At 38.4% G+C, this 14,306-nt stretch overlaps 1 protein-coding gene across 1 annotated transcript in view; it reads left to right on the top strand.

Moving 5' to 3' along the window:
- The window catches only part of LOC306737326 (metal transporter CNNM1-like), a gene marked incomplete at its 3' end in the record, with an annotated part of 15,950 nt that extends 4,333 nt beyond the window's left edge, over positions 1–11,617 (top strand). Inside the window, exons 2-10 of the mRNA XM_079219047.1 lie at positions 4,648–4,791; positions 4,881–5,021; positions 6,193–6,362; positions 6,441–6,531; positions 7,701–7,846; positions 8,801–9,078; positions 10,177–10,277; positions 10,577–10,681; positions 11,538–11,617. Coding sequence (XP_079075173.1) covers positions 4,648–4,791; positions 4,881–5,021; positions 6,193–6,362; positions 6,441–6,531; positions 7,701–7,846; positions 8,801–9,078; positions 10,177–10,277; positions 10,577–10,681; positions 11,538–11,617 — 1,256 coding nt within the window. The remainder of the gene's footprint in view (positions 1–4,647; positions 4,792–4,880; positions 5,022–6,192; positions 6,363–6,440; positions 6,532–7,700; positions 7,847–8,800; positions 9,079–10,176; positions 10,278–10,576; positions 10,682–11,537) is intronic.
- Positions 11,618–14,306: the final 2,689 nt, after the last annotated feature.

Genomic DNA, 14,306 nt, shown 5'->3' with positions numbered 1-14,306 from the left:
GTGTTGTGTTACGTCCATTCAGCTCCCACTCGGTGTGACTCACATGTGAGGAGAGGCGCCGTTACTCGGATCTAATCCGACACACAAAATCTAAAAATCCTGTTTGGCGACGCGCAGGAGGCACCTGCGTCCTGATTGGTCGGTCGGTGACTCATCGGGAGCTCGTCTGACCCGTTCTGGGACGAGGATTCATTCAATAATCTGAGATTAGTTGGAATCAGAGTTTCACAAAAGTCCAGATTCACCGTTGAACGATGATGTATTTCAGTGAAGTGAAGGCTTGTTTGAACCAGAAGGAAAAGGTGACGTCAGAGTTTCATCAATATGAATCAAGATCAAAACATTTGACTTTGAGCAGACTATGAACAAAGGGGAGGGGCGTTAACTTACACTGTTTTCTGGTGACTCGTTGGCCTACATTAATGGATCAATATGTATTTTAAATACCTGCAGCTCTACTGCTGGGGAGTGTTGAGCTCTTTGGGGTCGACTGCTGCCTCTTTCTCAGCTGCCGTTTGTGAAAAGGATTCATGCTCAATATTTGAGCATTTTGTTCATGGAGTGGCTTGAATAATAATAATAGTACACATAGCTGCCTCTGGATGGATGCATGTAGTTATATAGTATTTTGTGAATGCAGGTCAAATGCTAAAGAGCATGACAGTATGTGTTGTTGAAGTTGTTTTGTGACTGAAAGTCTGCTGATTTGAAGCCTGGAAAAGTCCAAATGAGCAATACTGAATATGAAAAAGGCCTTTTTGTTATTTCATACATTGTGGTGAAAACGTTCCCTCAGTGGAGTCAGAGTTCAGAGAGATAGATGTATACTTTATTTATCCCAGAGGGGAAATTTGGTTGTCACAGTAGCCAGCAACTTACATATGAGACACAACTAAATTAAATAAAAATTAAAGATATCAGAAAAAATGACATTAAAATGAAAAAAATCACAAGAAATATCAGAAATGCTAAATGCTCAATACATACAACAAAACAAAACAGTAAAGCGTAGTAATTTAGGAAATGAAACAATATAGAAAGTGCAAAAATGCAAAGTATGTGCAAAACAAAAGCGGTGCAAAGGCTGATGATGATGATGATGATGATGATGATGATGATGATGATGATGATGCTGGTGGGTCAATTGACGGAGGATCTGGCCAGGGGTGACTAATAGTAAAGTCTAATAGTAAAGACTTATTGTAAAGTCTAATAGTAAAGACTAATAGTAAAGACTTATAGTAAAGACTTATAGTAAAGTCTAATAGTAAAGTCTAATAATAAAGACTAATAGTAAAGACTTATAGTAAAGACTTATAGTAAAGACTAATAGTAAAGACTTATTGTAAAGACTTATAGTAAAGACTTATAGTAAAGTCTAATAGTAAAGTCTAATAGTAAAGTCTAATAGTAAAGACTTATAGTAAAGACTTATAGTAAAGACTAATAGTAAAGACTTATTGTAAAGTCTAATAGTAAAGACTAATAGTAAAGACTTATAGTAAAGACTAATAGTAAAGACTTATAGTAAAGACTTATAGTAAAGACTTATAGTAAAGTCTAATAGTAAAGTCTAATAGTAAAGACTTATTGTAAAGACTTATAGTAAAGACTTATAGTAAATACTTATAGTAAAGACTTATTGTAAAGTCTAATAGTAAAGACTTATAGTAAAGACTTATAGTAAAGTCTAATAGTAAAGTCTAATAGTAAAGACTTATAGTAAAGACTTTTAGTAAAGACAAATAGTAAAGACTTATTGTAAAGTCTAATAGTAAAGTCTAATAATAAAGACTAATAGTAAAGACTTATAGTAAAGACTTATAGTAAAGACTAATAGTAAAGACTTATTGTAAAGACTTATAGTAAAGACTTATAGTAAAGTCTAATAGTAAAGTCTAATAGTAAAGTCTAATAGTAAAGACTTATAGTAAAGACTTATAGTAAAGACTAATAGTAAAGACTTATTGTAAAGTCTAATAGTAAAGACTAATAGTAAAGACTTATAGTAAAGACTAATAGTAAAGACTTATAGTAAAGACTTATAGTAAAGACTTATAGTAAAGTCTAATAGTAAAGTCTAATAGTAAAGACTTATTGTAAAGACTTATAGTAAAGACTTATAGTAAATACTTATAGTAAAGACTTATTGTAAAGTCTAATAGTAAAGACTTATAGTAAAGACTTATAGTAAAGTCTAATAGTAAAGTCTAATAGTAAAGACTTATAGTAAAGACTTTTAGTAAAGACAAATAGTAAAGACTTATTGTAAAGTCTAATAGTAAAGACTTATAGTAAAGACTTTTAGTAAAGACTAATAGTAAAGACTTATAGTAAAGACTTATAGTAAAGACTTATAGTAAAGTCTAATAGTAAAGACTTATAGTAAAGACTTATAGTAAAGACTAATAGTAAAGACTTATAGTAAAGACTTATAGTAAAGACTTATAGTAAAGACTTATAGTAAAGTCTAATAGTAAAGTCTAATAGTAAAGACTTATAGTAAAGACTTATAGTAAAGACTAATAGTAAAGACTTATTGTAAAGTCTAATAGTAAAGACTAATAGTAAAGACTTATAGTAAAGACTAATAGTAAAGACTTATAGTAAAGACTTATAGTAAAGACTTATAGTAAAGTCTAATAGTAAAGTCTAATAGTAAAGACTTATTGTAAAGACTTATAGTAAAGACTTATAGTAAAGACTTATAGTAAAGTCTAATAGTAAAGACTTATAGTAAAGACTTTTAGTAAAGACAAATAGTAAAGACTTATTGTAAAGTCTAATAGTAAAGACTTATAGTAAAGACTTATAGTAAAGTCTAATAGTAAAGTCTAATAGTAAAGACTTATAGTAAAGACTTTTAGTAAAGACAAATAGTAAAGACTTATTGTAAAGTCTAATAGTAAAGACTTATAGTAAAGACTTTTAGTAAAGACTAATAGTAAAGACTTATAGTAAAGACTTATAGTAAAGACTTATAGTAAAGTCTAATAGTAAAGACTTATAGTAAAGACTTATTGTAAAGACTAATAGTAAAGACTTATAGTAAATACTTATTGTAAAGACTTATAGTAAAGACTTATTGTAAAGTCTAATAGTAAAGACTAATAGTAAAGACTTATAGTAAAGACTTATTGTAAAGACTTATAGTAAAGATTTATAGTAAAGTCTAAAAGTAAAGACTTATAGTAAAGACTTATTGTAAAGTCTAATAGTAAAGACTTATAGTAAAGACTTATTGTAAAGACTTATAGTAAAGATTTATAGTAAAGACTTATAGTAAAGACTTATAGTAAAGACTTATTGTAAAGACTTATTGTAAAGACTAATAGTAAAGACTTATAGTAAAGACTTATTGTAAAGACTTATTGTAAAGACTAATAGTAAAGACTTATAGTAAAGACTTATTGTAAAGTCTAATAGTAAAGACTTATAGTAAAGACTTATAGTAAAGTCTAATAGTAAAGACTTATAGTAAAGACTTATTGTAAAGTCTAATAGTAAAGACTAATAGTAAAGACTTATAGTAAAGACTAATAGTAAAGACTTATAGTAAATACTTATTGTAAAGACTTATAGTAAAGACTTATTGTAAAGTCTAATAGTAAAGACTAATAGTAAAGACTTATAGTAAAGACTTATTGTAAAGACTTATAGTAAAGATTTATAGTAAAGTCTAAAAGTAAAGACTTATAGTAAAGACTTATTGTAAAGTCTAATAGTAAAGACTTATAGTAAAGACTTATAGTAAAGTCTAAAAGTAAAGACTTATAGTAAAGTCTAAAAGTAAAGACTTATAGTAAAGACTTATTGTAAAGTCTAATAGTAAAGACTTATAGTAAAGACTTATAGTAAAGTCTAAAAGTAAAGACTTATAGTAAAGACTTATAGTAAAGACTTATAGTAAAGACTAAAAGTAAAGTCTAAAAGTAAAGACTTATTGTAAAGTCTAATAGTAAAGACTAATAGTAAATACTTATAGTAAAGACTTATAGTAAAGTCTAAAATAAAAGTCTAATAGTAAAGACTTATAGTAAAGACTTATCGTAAAGATTTATAGTAAAGTCTAAAAGTAAAGACTTATAGTAAAGATTTATAGTAAAGTCTAGTAGTAAAGATTTATAGTAAAGTATAATAGTAAAGACTTATAGTAAAGATTTATAGTAAAGTCTAAAAGTAAAGACTTATAGTAAAGTATATTAGTAAAGACTTATAGTAAAGACTTATAGTAAAGTCTAATAGTAAAGACTTATAGTAAAGATTTATAGTAAAGTCTAGTAGTAAAAGACTTATAGTAAAGTCTAATAGTGAAGATTTATAGTAAAGACTTATAGTAAAGTCTAATAGTAAAGTCTAATAGTAAAGATTTATAGTAAAGTATAATAGTAAAGACTTATAGTAAAGTCTAATAGTGAAGATTTATAGTAAAGTATAATAGTAAAGACTTATAGTAAAGTCTAATAGCCGTGGGCAGGAATGTTTTTCCGTATCTAAAACAATAGTTTGTGGCCCCACAGTTTCACGTTACGTTGATAAATAACACATTTCCCCGTATCATCTGGGTTCCTCTCTTGCATGAGTCTTTGTCCGAGTGTTTCAGTCACTGCCGTATGACTCTGGGTTAACAGTGACGTTTCCTTCCAGGGAAGTCGCACCTCGCCATCGTGCAGCGGGTGAACAACGAGGGCGAGGGCGACCCCTTCTACGAGGTGATGGGCATCGTCACCCTGGAGGACGTCATCGAGGAAATCATCAAGTCGGAGATCCTCGACGAGACCGACCTCTACAGTACGTACGCGCTGGTACCGATGCATTGTGGGAGTTTGATGTTTTTTAGCGCTGCGACGTTTTCATTCCGCGTCTCTGTTTTCCGGCAGCTGACAATCGCACCAAGCGCCGCGTCTCTCACCACGAGAGGAAGCAGCAGGACTTCTCCATCTTCAAACTGTCGGAGAACGAGATGAAAGTGAACATCTCGCCTCAGCTTCTGTTGGCGACGCACCGCTTCCTGTCCACAGGTAACGGCCAATCGGCTTCTCTCGTGCCTCTGGCGGGCTAAAACCAACCTATTTGTAGGCCCTTTCCTTGAAAATGTCATCCCCAAACTAAAAAGGGTGTATCTCTGTAACCACTAGGGCTATTTGAATATGTTTGGTGTTATAATAAAAGGTTCACATGTGAGATTTTGTTCAGTTGTGTAAATATCAGTTTATATGTTACTGGTTAAGAGTAAATGAAGATGACACACAGAGAAAAATGAAAAGGTTTCAGGTCCGCCTATAAAAAAAATCACTTTCAGGATGATTATTTCTTTGAAATGATGCAGCTGTAAGGTCCAACTCTAACCCAAATCATAGCTCAATATGTGAACATTCTCTAACCCAAATCATAGCTCAATATGTGAACATTCTCTAACCCAAATCATAACTCAACATGTGAACATTCTCTAACCCAAATCATAACTCAATATGTGAACATTCTCTCTGCAAAGGTTGACTTTGATAAAGTGAAGCAGAACAAAGTTAGAGAGGGTTTAGAACAGAGAACATTCAGACGAGGACTCCAAAATTTGCATTGGGGCACAATTGAATGTGTTCATGTACCAAACCATACATTTCACTTGTATATTACTTATGGTGTTCAATACATCCAAATACTGCAGTTTTGGGCTTTTTTTCATAAAACAAGCTATGATTTACTGTTTTGTATAATAATCTTAGGAGGGCATTGGTTTAAACATAGTTTTTTCTGTCATGCTTCCACGGTGAAACTAAGAATCAAAAAATGTAGTTCACTTGGTGAATTAAAGTAAATTAGTTTAGCATTCAACGACAGCAAAATATGAGAACATCCGTTTACGACTCGCGCAGTACAATCCAGGTCTCGTGTATCCGGTTATGTGTTCACTACTTCCCGAACACACACTCTGCATCTTCATTAAAACCTGTAGCGGCCTCCAGCTCGTGCAGATCCCTCAACTACAGTTTGACTCAACGCGACATATTAAAGCAGCTACGAGGAACTTTCATCTTGTGCTGATTTTGGCGGCCCCTGTGGACAAAGGCGGTAGTGTTTTACGAGCACCAGAGTCCCTTTAGATCACCAAGTTTTACTGCAGCAGTCTGGCATGAAGAATAACTAAGAATAATCTCGCTCACTTGTGTTTCCTCTCCTCTCCTCCTCCCTCAGAGGTGGAGCCCTTCAAACCGGCTCACATCTCAGAGAAGATCCTGCTGAGGCTGATCAAACACCCCAGCGTGGTTCAGGAGCTCAAGTTCGATGAGAGGAACAAGCGAGCGTCGCAGCACTTCCTGTTCCAGCGCAACAAGCCGGTGGACTACTTTGTCCTGGTGCTGCAGGTACACGCCTGCTTTTACTACTGAAAACAAACGTGTGCGTGTTGCAGACAAGCTCACGCGGCGTTTCTGTTCCTTCAGGGTCGAGTCGAGGTGGAGTTCGGTAAAGAGGCGCTGAAGTTTGAGAACGGAGCTTTTTCTTACTTTGGGGTTCCTTCCATCATGCCTGCAGGTACAAATACACAAACACGGTTTATACTCCTTCCCCTCCACTCACACTTTACCTGAATACAGGACAGTAAACTATTCCACATGTTTATGTTCACCCTAAGCTGAAAATGTTACCTTCATTTAGTCCTTAATCTGTTGAGCCCTAGGGTCCCCCAATCGGGGGACCCTTTTATATCAGGAAAATCAAGAAAAAATCATGGTTTAAATCCCTCCCCCCCAAAAAAACAAACATGTTAGGTATCAAATTAAACATAAAAATCAGGGCTACAATAATATATAATCCCGATGTACAACCTCTAAACACAACTCAAACAATAAATAGGATTAGGGGTTAGGGTTATTAGGGTTAGGGCTTAAAGGGCTACAGTGACCGAAATTCACCAAATCTTCTTTTCTAGCTCTCACAAGCATAAAAGTAAAGAACACAAATGCGTACCGAGTATAAATACATATATACACAGAAGAACACTGGAGTTGAACAGTTGCAAGAAATAATAATACAAAAACAATCTTAAAAACAAAGCTGAAAGAACCGTAACCGTAGAAACCCGACGCCCCTTTTTTTCTGTCTTCTGAAAATGAGAATTGGGTTTTTCCACATCCACAGTTCCGATTTAATTAATTTAAATTGTTAAAGTACCGTAACCCTTGTGAGAAGAGACATCCGTAAACTCTTATTATAACGTTTCACTAAAACATCCATAAGTCCCCTTTCAATTTATGAACCGAAAAACACGTTTTTTTGACTGAATATGCTTCCTAGCATGCCAATACTTGTTTATTGTGATTAATATTACATATTTAGATGCTGTAGCTCCTAATAGAAACGGTTAAAACGGATAGAAACGGTTAAAACCGTTAAACGTCCACGTGAAGAGAGAAAGTCTCGATTGGCAGCACTCAAACTCTCCAGTCCTGGCATTTTAAAATCGCTCTGCACAGCTTGAAATATGTGTGAATGCTTCCAAGGGATTTAACTGCCGGGGGAAATAATCGCAAGCATTCATCTGGGTGAAGTGACTGAAATGAATGGAAGCTCTCAGCTACAGCGGCCGAGCCCACTTCGGATTAAGGAGGTCCGAATGTGATTCGATGGAGTCGTATTTATTCTGGTAAAAGTGCTTCATAGAATATTTAAAGGCGTCTTTTTTTACTTTCTTTCTCCCGCAGTCCACAGATCCCCGTCTCGCAGCAGTGGTCTGGACCGCTCTGAGTCCATGCTATACGGGGGCAGCATGAGCCAGCTAAACGGAGGCGGGAACGTCTACCTGCCGGACTATTCTGTCCGACAGCTCACACATCTGCAGATCATCAAGGTACCGCTGCGGCTTCAATGGCTGCCTGTTTTCACCTTCACTGTCCTCCTCAAAGACCCAGTGAGACAGAAGTTAGAGCCTCTTTTTAGCTTCTGTTCAGAGAGCATCACAGTGAAACAGAATAGTGCTGCAGGAATGAGTCCTAAATAAATGAGTCAGCATTTTTTTACTTCCAGCTTCCTTGTCTTGAAGTCAATGTTGTTTTTTTGCAACGCATCCTTTTTCAAATTCCAATTTTGCGACTAGTTATACAATTTTTTTTTTGCGTTTTCCTACATAAGTCCAACAACACCTCTTACATGCAGAGAGTCTTTTCAAATGTCCTAACAGAGAGCAACTATGTTAGGCACCAAAACTACTGAGCTAGGTTCATGAAAAGATTGTGGTTTGGGCTAAAATAACTATGACTTAAGATACGTGATAAATAAAGTCTCCTGGAGAAAAGATTGCTGTTTATTTGTCTGTTTGAAACCGAAAATGAACGTTGACTTTACGCTTGTTACATATCGCTGAGGCTGGTTGTTGTTTATTTACAGTAGTTACGTTGTTGCGCTACGTTGTTGCGCTACGTTGTTGCGCTACGTTGTTGCGCTACGTTGTTGCGCTACGTTGTTGCGCTACGTTGTTGCATTACGTTGTTGCGCCATGTTGATACCCTACGTTGTTACGCTACATTGTTACGCTACATTGTTACGCTACATTGTTACGCTACATTTGATACATTACTTTATTGAGTTCCGTTGTTACATTTTGTTGTTACGCTACATGTAAACGTTATATGTATATTTTATGTTATATGTAACGTTTTATGTGTATTTGAACATAAACCATGATCTTCTTTTTCTAATCTTTCACCCAGTAGTTTTGATTTTCTTTCTGGTGACTTCGTTGGCAAGAGTCCAACATCCTTCCGAACCTTAATATTACCCACAATCCTCTGTTCCCGTGTGTCAGATTACCCGGAGCCACTACCACAATGCTGTGACCGCCACCCGGATGGACAGCTCCCCTCAGACGCCGGATGCCGACGCCTGTCTGGCAGCGGGCGCCGCCCCGACCCCGGAGCCCGGCGCCACGCGGAGGCCCCCGGAGAACACCACCACCACCACCCACACCCTCATGCCCCCGCCCAGGGAGACCGGCCGGCCCAGCTCGGCCCGAGCCCGAGGACAGCAGTCCAGCGTCCCACACAGCACCTCGCTGCTGAATGAGAAGAACCGGATCGTCCGTGAGTATCCTCGACAGGCAGGAAGTGGCTGTTCTGGAGGTCAGACCGGAATAAATGAGAGAAGCTGTGAGCCGTCAGAGGCAGACAAACAACGGCGAATGAGTTTCTCTCAATTCATTAGAGCGAGATACTGAAAATGAATTGAGTTCAAGAACCTCAGAGATGTTTTCAAAACAGCTGACGGAGACCGTCTGGGCAGAGATAAACAGACTGACAGACGGAGACGTGACTGAATGTGAACGAGACGAGAGGAAAAGAGAGAAAAGAGCTGGGAGGCTTGTTTGTGCTCCTTAATGGATGAGAAGCAGTTTGAGGTTCAGACTTTAGTCCGTTGGCTGGCTGAGAAGTGTTAGTGTTACATTATGGGGGAAAGTTTTTAATGGCTTTCGGAAGCTTTTCAAGATTTATTGGCGAGGGCAGTTTTTGGATGTATATACAATGTGTATGTAATGCACATTATGTGCCTGCACAATCTTCAAACCACACACTATTTGAATAGACCACGTTTCACTCCCCAATCAGATGGGGAGTGAAACAGCTCTAACACATGCAGCTTTAACACATGAAGCATATACTTCTATACAACCAGAGGAGTCACCCCATGATGGTTCCTAGAGAGAATGCAGCTTTAACACATGAAGCATAGACTTCTATACAACCAGATAAGTCACCCCCTAGTGGACAGTAGAGAGAATGCAGCTTTAACACATGAAGCATAGACTTCTATACAACCAGAGGAGTCACCCCCTAGTGGACAGTAGAGAGAATGCAGCTTTAACACATGAAGCATAGACTTCTATACAACCAGCGAAGTCGCCCCCTGGTGGACAGTAGAGAGAATGCTGGTTTTAAGGCACACAGACTTTCTTTGCCGCCTGGTGGTAGAAAGACTTTATCAAATGTGAGGAAAAGGCATCATGTATGTTTATGTGTGTTTTTGTGTGTGTTTATGTGTGTTTATGTGTGTTGATATGTTTATGTGTGTGTATATGTGTGTCTATGTGTGTGTTTATGTGTGTCTATGTGTGTGTTTATGTGTGTCTATGTGTGTGTCTATGTGTGTGTTTATGTGTGTCTATGTGTGTGTTTCCGCTGCAGGCAGCAAGTCTGATGGACAGAAGAGTCCCAGCGACTCAGTGTTTCTCAGGATGGACGAGATCCCGTACATCAGGGAGGACAGAACTGAGCCCGACGCTCACACTGGTACGACAAGTTTCCGTCTGCTGCTCCGTTAATATACTAATAACGTGATGTGGGGATGATTTCCAAAGATAACAACACATTGTTACATGTTTTAGTGGTTACATTAATTAAAATCTTGTCTCGAGCTGCTTTAAAAGTTGACACGACGTCTTTTGTTTCATTTGTCCCAAAAAAAATTAAAAAACAGCACCAAAGCTGTTCATCATTGACAGGGCCATGACTTTGTCCCCCTCTCTCTTTCTCTCTCTCTCTCTCTCTCTCTCTCTCTCTCTCTCTCTCTCTCTCTCTCTCTCTCTCAGACATGGCCTCTGTTCCCATGGAAACGGACACGTCTCCTTTCATCAGCAGCCTGTCCCTGAGCGGCTCAGAGGAAACGCTGGGCAAGAAACTCCTGCTGAAACTCAGTGAGTCTCTCTCACAAACCGGTTATTCACCAACCCTTTCTCCTCTCTCTCTCCATCTCTCTCTCCATCTCTCTCTCCCCTGCTTTGCTTTGATTAACATGCAAACTCAACCCTCACGCTCACGCCTACCACTCAAACATACATTAGTGATCTTGCCCACTTTATATTCTCGTGACGTTTCCTAAACGGCTAAACAAAAGCTTATAGAGGTTTTGTTTTTGTTTCTTTAAATGTGTTTCCTCACTTGCTTGCTTGATTTTTATGCATTTTAGTTTGGTGTTAAAATCACCCAAATGGAGAATTAAAGCAAACATGAAATCCCAGAGAACATCATGTTTCACATGTGTTCAACCAGCAACCAAACTAGTGTCCAAAATGACCAAAAGTAGTGAATAAGTTCCACTTTAACGCTTAAAAAACATGTTTGTGTATACAGTGGCCCAAAAAGACTTACAGCTGTAATTGCAGCAAAAGGCGGTTCCACAAACTATTGACTCAGGGGGGCTGAATAGTTTTGCACACTGCACTTTTCAGTTTTTTATTTGTGAAAAAAATGTAAAATCATGTTTAATTTTCTTTGTACTTCACAATTGTGTGACACTTTGTGTTGGTCTTTCACATAAAATTCCAATAAAATATATTTATGTTTGTGGCGTGTAATGTGACAAAATGTGGAAACGTTCAAGGGGTATGAATAATTTTGCAAGCCACTGTATATTGTGTGTGTGTGTGTGTGTGTGTGTGTGTGTGTGTGTGTGTGTGTGTGTGTGTGTGTGTGTGTGTGTGTGTGTATGTGTGTATGTGTGTGTGTGTATGTGTGTGTGTGACGTACTCCCTAACTGCATTGTCTCCTCAGGCCACAAGAAGAGGAAAAAATCCCGCGAAGGAGAAAAGACGCCGGAGGACATTTCAGAGCAGCCGCTGGTGAAAACCTAGCGGCGGCCTGAACCTGAATACCGGACTACAGCTATCAGAGTTTTATCTGAAAACAACACACACACACACACACACACACACACACACACACACACACACACACACACCCTAACGTGGACCCGTCACCAGGAATGTAATGAACACACGGACGGAAGACGCCATTTTATTGGCAATAAAAAACGTAGCTTCTCATCTTCACATGTTTTTCATGTTGCTGCTTGTACATAAAGGAATGACGACGATGTAGAAAAGGTTTTTACACCCCCTCATGTGAGCACTACTCCAATGGAGCGGATTGGAGTAACGGATGGAAGACACCAAAGATGTTGCTGTTTTTTGTACATATTGCACCGGGGGACGTCTCAAGGGAGCAGACGTAAACCGGCCGCCTCGTGTTCGGGCTTTGGATTTGAAAAGTCGCTTGATTTATGTTGTTGTTTACCCGGCTATTAGTGAGGAGAAGTCCCTCCCGGGGGAGGAAATCTAGAGAGAGGAATATTTTGTTTGTGCCATGAATTACATTTACGTCAACAAGTCAAGAAAAGTCTCAGTTTGTCGTCGCACCATTTATTTATGTGTTAAAGCTGCTTTTGCTCTACTGACCACCAGGGGGTGACTCCTCTGGTTGTATAGAAGTATTTGCTTCATGTGTTAACCTCTTAACGTTCTGCTGTCGCGCGGGCGCCCATTTCAACTATACACTGTACATTCCGTTGTACGCTGTACATCTATTTATAGTTCGGTATGAGTGTCATATGTTTCTGGAAACCTACGATTCTTGTGATTCCAGCTTTGCACTCTGTTTCAAGATCAGACCACCACAGCAGCTACAATCAATACTTTTGTCAGACAACAACAAACAAACAAGCGATTTGAAAATCAAGGCAACTCACCGATGACGCCTCATATTGATCCATAAATCCATAATATTCCAACAAAAATGGCGTTGTTACGTCGTAAAGGTCCAACAAAAATAAATCCCATAAAAGATTTAGTCCAAAACACGTGATTACATCCATAAATATCCACCAACTGGCGTTGCATCATTCCATTGCAGCTGAAAGTTATGAACGAAAGTAGTGTTGTTTTTAGCAGAAAGTTATGTTTGCATGGCACAGCTACAAACTCGCTATCAACATGTCCGCCGAAATCTAACGTTTCCAATGAGACCCCACTTGAACCAATAGGAGCTTCATGTCCTGACTGACAAGCTACATTACCCAACCAGAAGCTACGCTGAAGTTTAGGCTCAGCCTCTATTTTCTTACGTGGCTCCCGTCTGCTGCGTCGTACAGGTCAGATGACAGGCGTTTCGGACAGCCAATGAAGTTGCCTAAACAAAGATAGGCGGGAAGAGGGGGGGGGGGGGGGGGCAAATAATCCCAACAGCCTTCAATTTGATGAGAAGAGACAGCTGCTGTAGAGCTTCAGTCTGAAGTGCAAATTAGCATAAAAATGCATGTATACTTCATTTTCTCTGTGTCAGCAATACTGGTAGTATATATGAATAGTACCTATATACGTTTGCAAGACTATAAGCCTTTTTAATAGGTATATAGTATACATATCAATAGAAAAACATGTGTAAAATATTCATTTTCTGTGATATTGTTATCAACTTTTTACTCAGACTAGAAAAGGCTTCAGGCTATGGTCCCATGGTGTTTTCCAGTCCATACGTCCCATTTATAGTCATCTACAGGCATCTATTTGCAAAGAATTGTTCAGGTGGAAATAAAAACCTTATACTTTAGTGTGTTCAAACTTATATAACTCAGTGTCAGCAGCACTTAAAGTGATTCTGACTATTGAGGGAAAAAAGCTTCAGATTGTTACCTTTCAAAAGAGACCAAGACCATGCATTTACTCCACATAGTTCAAGTACAGCTTCCAGTTTACTTTGGGTTTACCTGGATAGGCGTTTTTCGTCAAATTTTACAGGAATGTTAAGAGGTTAAAGCTGCATCGTCTCTCCTGACCACCAGGGGGCGACTCCTCTGGTTGTATAGAAGTCTATGCTTCATGTGTTAAAGCTGCATTCTCTCTCCTGACCACCAGGGGGCGACTCCTCTGGCTGTATAGAAGTCTATGCTTCATGTGTTAAAGCTGCATTCTCTCTCCTGACCACCAGGGGGTGACTCCTCTGGTTGTATAGAAGTCTATAGAAAATGGCTCTTCTTGATTTATTCCCTCAGTAAACAATGTAAACAGTGTATGTTTGCATTTAGTAAATTATGGTCATTTAGAGTCAAACAGACCATAAAGCAGGGGACGCTTTAGGGGCGGGGCTACAAGGTGATTGACAGGTCGACACCAGAGACGTATACGGCGTCTCTCCCGTTCGAGCCCTTTTCATCAGATCCATTTAAATTATTAATGGACCCTCTCTGTCCTCTCTGGCTTTTTTTCCCGTTCTATTGGAGGTGAAATGAAAGTGAGCTTCTGGCTGCAGCGGTGGTGACACGGGATGTCTAGAGTACAGATGGTACCAGGTTTATGAGGCCGGCCCATGTGAGCTGAACACACACACACACACACACACACACACACACACACACACACACACACACACACACACACACACTGTTGCATCAGTGCACCTTCACTCAACCAATCAGCATGTAGATAATAGAGTGCTGCAGGGATGATGAGTCTAACCAGGAAGTTAGCTTTTGACAAAAAGCCAATG

Source organism: Taurulus bubalis (assembly GCF_910589615.1).
Source record: "Taurulus bubalis genome assembly, chromosome: 6".
NCBI lineage: Eukaryota > Metazoa > Chordata > Actinopteri > Perciformes > Cottidae > Taurulus > Taurulus bubalis.
Note: the sequence above shows the minus strand (reverse complement) of the source record. Positions and strands in the feature narration are given on the sequence as shown.